This window comes from Lactuca sativa, chromosome 4 (assembly GCF_002870075.4).
Source record: "Lactuca sativa cultivar Salinas chromosome 4, Lsat_Salinas_v11, whole genome shotgun sequence".
Lineage (NCBI taxonomy): Eukaryota > Viridiplantae > Streptophyta > Magnoliopsida > Asterales > Asteraceae > Lactuca > Lactuca sativa.
The window spans coordinates 97,751,327-97,758,333 of NC_056626.2; the positions used below are offsets into that span (position 1 = coordinate 97,751,327).

The window sequence follows — 7,007 nt, forward strand, 5'->3', positions numbered from 1 at the left end:
AATTGTTTATTGGTGATCTATTAAATTAAGTTTGTTAAAGACCCGTATGCATTAATCATGATTATTTTCTGTTAATTGGAAGACAATTAAGCTGCATGAACATCTCTTAGTTGTTAACCTCATATGTCTATGTGAACACCAATTCATATGCTTAGGAATAATGATTATGAAACTAAGATTAATAAGACAATAATTAGATTAATGTGTGAGCTTGTTTGAGAAACCATCAAACAAGAGGTTAATTGATTTATTAAATTGATTCACCACTACAAATCTTATTTAATCCAAATTATTAATCTAGGGAATTAATTAGTTTAAACACTTGATCACCGCTTAAATTAGTTAAGTGTCTAAGGGTTAGGAGTAATGAACATGAACCTAACCACTTTAATTGGTAGCCAATAATAATTAATCTATCATAAATATAAATATCCATAGGAGTGAATTGGTTGAACCTAAATAGAAACATCTTTATCAAATTTGGTGAATTAGTTGTTTGTTTTAGTCATTTAGTTAATTAAGTGTTACTTAAGTTTCTAGTCTTGCAAAACTAGAATAAAAACCTTTTACTTTCATTAATTGTTTTAGTTAAAATTAGTTGTTAGTTTAATTTTCCGTTCCCTGAGTTCGACACCTTACTTACTAAACTATACCACTAAAAGACAGGTTTACTGCCTTTGTGTGCTAAATATATTAATACAAGTAGGGATAAAACAAGTGCATTTTACACACATCAAGTTTTTGGCGCCGTTGCCGGGGAACGGTTCTAAATAATTAATCTAATTCCTAATTTTTTCGATCCTTTGTGTGAGTTTACTTGCATAAAGTTACTTTATTACAATTTAGTAGTCAGTAATTAGGTTTTAGTATCTGTTTTAGTTTTAATAGAAAGTTTCTAATTTTTTCAAAAATACACTGGTACTCGCCGAGTGCAATCGCACCTACTCGGCGAGTAGCAGCGTAATCAGCAGTTAAATTTTCGAATTCTTTTAGTATAATTTTTTTTGTTCTTTTTACGCTTTTATTCTGTTTATTTCAGGACTTTCATGACCAGAGGATCAAACGCCCCGCTGGTACCCCCGTTTGAAGATCCCGAAACCGCATTGAAAAGAAACAAGGGAAAGGATGTGGATAGTTCAAGTACACCAAAGAAATCACCCTTGTCCAATTTGAAGACTGTTTTTGGGAAAAAGAAGAGCAGCAAATCAGGAGCATCCAACGCTTCCTTAGTAATCGATGAACCGGCTAAGGAGGATATCGAGTACGAGACCGAAGAAGAAGAGGACCTGACATACAAGCACAAAACCGAATTCGAGGAAGAGTTAGTTGTCACAATGGCTAACATTGATGAAATCCCCATGGGAGAATGGAAGAAGAGGATGCGAGACGACACTGGCCCGGGACTTGTGCAACCCGCAATTCCCGCGACTGCTACCTTCGAGCTAAAGGGTCATATCCTAGCTTTACTTAAGGAAATACCTTTTTATGGAAAAGACCATGAAGATGCCTACAAACATTTGGATGAAGTCAATGATGTAGCTGATTACTTCAATGTTCCAAATGTGCCCCGTGAGACTCAGCTACTTCGTATGCTTCCAGTGACATTCAAGGGTGCTGCAAAAGACTGGCTCAAATCACTTCCCCCGGGTCAGTCACCACTTGGGCTAAGATGAAAGAAGAATTCATTGATCACTTCTGCCCACCTTCCAAGATAGCCAAGTTGAAGAAGGCCATTGCTAACTTTGAACAACAAGCTGGAGAGTCTCTATATGAAGCTTGGGAAAGGTACAAGAGCTTACTAAGAAACTGCCCACATCATGACCTCAACAACCAGCAAGAAGTGTCCATCTTCTATGATGGATTCAATGTCACAACCAGGCAGTTACTAGACTCGCAAGGCCCGCTCACAAAGAAGCCACCCCCGGTGATCAAAGAATTAATTGAAGAATTCTCTAAACACTCTAGAGAATACCACAACCCTAGGCATGATGTCACTAGGGGAGCTGCCTATGCAGCTACTGAAGACTTATCCGCGGTCATGGCTATGCTAAAAACCATGGATAGGAGGATGGATAAGATGGATCAAACAATCCATGCTATTCGGGTGGGTTGTGAAAACTGCAATGGGCCTCACCTCACTAGAGACTGTGATTTAGATGAAAATGGAAACAAGAAGGCGCAAGTGTGTTACTCAAGTGGATACCGATATGATGAAGACTGGCGCAAACAAAAGAAAGATTGGCTCCCTTATGAAGAGTATAAGAAAGCCAAGGAGGAAAGGTTTAGGCAAAAAGGGAGAGGGTTCTATCAAAATGAGGAGCCGGTGCAAGAAAGAAAGCCAAGCTTGGAAGAAATGCTCACAAAATTTGTAGCTGCTTCAGAAAAAAGACACAGTGACCATGATGCTGCAATTCAAGAAACAAGGACCATGCTAAGGAACCAGCAAGCATCTATTCACAATATAGAGACACAACTTGGGCAACTTGCTCAACAAATCAACCAAAGATCACCGGGCGAACTTCCTAGCAAAACTGAAAATAACCCACGAGGCGTTTAAATAAACATTGTCACAACAAGAAGTGGGAAGATAATCACTCCCCTAGCACCTATTCAGACTGAGTCATCCAAGAAATCACAGAAGGAGGAGGCAGAAAAGCAAGTAGAAAACCAAGAAATACATTCTGACAGTCCTACTCGCCGAGTACCACGTATGGACTCGGCGAGTACATCACAAAAACCCACTGCATAGGTTCCTGAAATACTTTACCAGCCTCCCATGCCATACCCAACCTGAGCTAAGAAGGAGAAGCAGGAAGAGGAGTACCAGAAGTTTCTAGATCACATCAAGACTCTTCAAATCAACATACCATTCATTGAAGCCGTCATGCAAATGCCCAAATATGCAAAGTTCCTTAAGGAACTTCTCACAAATAGAAAGAAGATGGAAGAAATGAAGAAGGTGGTACTCAATGAAAACTGCTCAGCTGCTATGCTAAATAGGCTACCAAAGAAGAAAGGCGACCCGGGGAGCTTGACCTTACCTTGCCAATTTGGCAACTTGACCATCATTCATGCCTTAGCCGATTCGGGAGCAAGTGTAAATCTAATGCCATATTCGTTCTTTAAGAAGCTGGATCTCCCGGAACCAAGGCCAATTCGCATGGCAATACACTTGGCAAACAAAACAGTCACCTTTCCAAGAGGCATATGCGAAGACATACTAGTCAAGGTGGATAAATTCATCTTTCCCGCTGATTTTATCATTCTAGACATGGAGGCGGATCCACAAGTGCCAATTATCCTTGGAAGACCATTCCTCAACACGACAAGTGCCATAGTAGACATGAGGGACTCAAAGCTCACTTTGCGGGTTGGAGAAGATTCAGTCACATTCGGAGTGGACCAAGCCATGAAGTATTCAAGGAACAGTGACGACACAGCATTCTCAATTGATATGTTAGATGAATTACTGGAGGAAGGCATAGCTGAAGATTCCATCAAGTTCATAGCTGAGGATGAAGAATTTGATCCAGAAAAAGACTTGATGGAAATTGAAAGACTGCTGGAAGAAGCCGACTGTGAAGAACTGAAGAAGAGCACTGACAGAACTACTCGCCGAGTAGGACCGCTATACTCGCCGAGTACATTTGAAGAAAAGGCAGAAATCGTAAATGCAGCCACAAACTCGCCGAGTACCCTACCTGCACTCGGCGAGTCCAACAGTCAGAGCCAAAAATCGGAGCTGAAAACTTTACCAGATCATTTGGAGTATGCTTTTCTCGAAGAAGGCAACCAAAAGCCAGTAATTATAGCCTCTGACCTGACCAATTCTGAAAAAGAAGAACTCGTGCAAGTATTGAAGAGGCGGAAACGGGCCATAGCATGGAGCATCACCGACATTAAGGGAATAAGTCCATCCTATTTCTCCCACAAGATCAACCTGGAAGAAGGAGCAAAGCCAGTTGTACAACACCAAAGAAGACTGAACCCGAATATGCAAGAAGTAGTCAAGAAGGAAGTGGTCAAGCTCTTAGATGCGGGAATTATATATTCCATTTCCGACAGTCCATGGGTGAGTCCGGTCCAAGTGGTGCCCAAGAATGGAGGGATGACGGTCATATCCAATGAAAAGAACGAGCTAATTCAGACACGAACGGTAACCGGTTGGAGAGTGTGCATCGATTATCGAAAGCTAAACGATGCCACTCGTAAAGACCATTTTCCCTTACCTTTTATTGATCAAATGCTAGAAAGATTATCGGGCCATAGCTATTATTGTTTTCTAGATGTATTTTCGGGATATTTTCAAATACCCATAGACCCAATGGACCAAGAAAAGACCACATTCACTTGCCCAAGAGGGACTTTTGCTTATAGACGCATGTCTCACTAATCTTGACTTAATGCTTGCTAGGTGTGAAAAAACCGACTTGGTACTCAATTGGGAGAAATGCCATTTTATGGTCAAGGAGGGTATAGTGTTGGGCCACAAGATTTCCAAAATGGGAATTGAAGTGGATAGGGCAAAGATAGACACTATTGCCAAATTACCCCCACCAACCAATGTGAAGGGCATTAGGAGTTTTCTAGGACACGCGGGTTTTTACCGGCATTTCATAAAAGATTTTTCCAAAATAACTAGACCTCTAACACAACTACTACTAAAAGATGCACCATTTAATTTCACTAAAGAGTGTTTAGAGGCATTTGAATTTTTAAAGGAAAAACTAACTAATGCCCCGATCATTATTGCACCAAATTGGAACTTACCTTTTGAGATTATGTGTGATGCTAGTGACTATGCATTAGGAGCTGTCCTTGGTCAAAGGGTTGATAAGCACTTTCAACCCATATATTATGCTAGTAAGACTCTAAACCCAGCCCAAGAAAATTACACCACCACTGAAAAAGAATTACTAGCTGTGGTGTATGCCTTTGACAAATTCCGCCCTTATTTGTTTTTATCCAAAACTACTGTTTTTACTGACCACTCGGCTATCAAGTATTTGTTTTCCAAACAGGATGCCAAGCCAAGACTAATACGATGGGTGCTACTTCTTCAAGAATTTGACATAGAGATACGAGACAAGAAGGGAATGGAGAATGTGGCAGCCGACCACTTGTCAAGGCTTGAGAACCCGCAATTGCAAGAAAAATAGTAGGAGACGACTTCCCAGACGAGTACATCATGGTGACAATGGGAGAAGAGCCATGGTTCGCGGATATAGCTAATTATTTAGCTACAAAATACATCCCAAAAGACTTTAGCAGCCAACAAAAGAAGAAATCTTTTGCTGAAATAAAATATTACTTTTGGGATGAGCCTTACCTCTTCCGAAGCTGTGCGGATGGAATCATAAGAAGATGCGTATTCGGGAAGGAAATCCGGAAAATACTAGAGCATTGTCATAGCGGACCCACGGGTGGACATCATGGAGCACACTATACGGCAAAGAAGATCTTTGACATTGGGTTTTATTGGCCAACAATTTTTAAAGATGCAACCCAATTTGTCAAAGAATGTGATGCTTGTCAAAGGGTGGGAAACATTTCATCTCGAAATGAAATGCCACAACATAGTATCCAAGTATGCGAGGTGTTCGATGTGTGGGGAATTGACTTCATGGGACCATTTCCCATGTCTAAAGGCAACAAATACATACTAGTGGCGGTGGACTACGTATCTAAGTGGGCGGAAGCACAAGCATTACCAACAAATGACAGACGGGTGGTAGTACGATTTTTAAAGAAACTATTTTCACGATTTGGAGTCCCGAAAGCCCTTATTAGTGACCGAGGCACACATTTTGCCAATGACCAATTGGAAAAAGTGTTAAAGAAATATGGGGTCACCCATAAGTTTTCCACATCATACCATCCACAAACTAGTGGACAAACCGAAGTAACAAATCGAGCCTTAAAGCAAATTTTGGAGAAATCGGTGGGGAGCAATCGCAAGGAATGGTCAGATAAGCTAGATGATGCACTTTGGGCCTTTCATACAGCTTTCAAAACACCTATTGGTACCACACCATATAGGTTAGTTTATGGGAAGCAATGCCATTTACCGGTGGAGCTAGAACACAAGGCATTTTGGGCATTAAAGAGTTGTAACTTCAACATGGATGAACTAAAGAGCAACCGGTTAATGCAAATGAATGCTCTTGAAGAACTAAGGAATGATGCATACTCCAGCTCATGTCTATATAAAGAGAAGACTAAGATGTGGCATGAAAAGAGGATCAAAGATAAACAAATTCATGAAGGTCAAAAAGTGTTGCTCTTCAACTCAAGACTCAAGCTTTTCTCGGGAAAACTCAAGTCCAGGTGGGATGGGCCTTTTGTAGTGAAGACGGTGTTTCCACATGGTGCCATAGAGCTATTATCAAGAGATGGCACGCCTTTCAAGGTCAATGGTCATAGGGTTAAAACATATGAAGAATGAGTCCCCCGTAATGAAGGAATGGAAGAATTGTTGTTACTGGAAAAGAATGCAGCCACGTAAAAGGGGAGGAGTCCAGCTAATGACTCCCTAAAAAGAAGCGCTTCTCGGGAGGCAACCCGAGTCTCAAGTTTGAATTTTCTTTCCTTTTCTTTTACTTTATTTTTTTTTATTTTTTTTTCTTTCTTTTCTTCATTTATTTTGAGAACATAACTGCTTGAGGACAAGCAATGCTTAGAGTGTGGGGTGGAGGGTTTAAAAAGGAGAAAATACATAAGGTCTTTAAAATTGTCACAAAATTTTTCAATCTGTAAGGTTTACTCGCCGAGTAGGGCCGTATACTCGGCGAGTACCTACTCGAGTAACCCGAAAAAACGCGTAACTGCATATGTACTCGGCGAGTAGGTCCTTTCTACTCGGCGAGTAGCCGATTTACACGGGTGAATAATAAGTCTGTAAAAAGAGTTTTTTTTCACCCATTACACCTCATACTCGCCGTGCACAGCAACCCTCGAGCAGCCAAGCGATTTTTCGCGAGTTCGTTCAACTTCTTCCGAATTTCTAC

The 7,007-nt window shown here is 40.8% G+C and overlaps 1 protein-coding gene and 1 non-coding gene across 2 annotated transcripts; one reads left to right on the plus strand and one right to left on the minus strand.

Moving 5' to 3' along the window:
* Positions 1-1,717: 1,717 nt before the first annotated feature.
* Positions 1,718-1,824, minus strand: LOC111920172 (small nucleolar RNA R71). Its single transcript, XR_002859770.1, has one exon. It is a non-coding gene; the product is annotated as a small nucleolar RNA R71 (small nucleolar RNA).
* A 3,742-nt stretch (positions 1,825-5,566) lies between these two features.
* On the plus strand, positions 5,567-6,445 carry LOC128133475 (uncharacterized). The gene is made up of 2 exons (XM_052770935.1): positions 5,567-5,964; positions 6,040-6,445. Exons 1-2 carry the CDS (start codon positions 5,567-5,569, stop codon positions 6,443-6,445), a joined length of 804 nt encoding a protein of 267 aa, XP_052626895.1.
* The last annotated feature ends 562 nt before the right edge of the window (positions 6,446-7,007 follow it).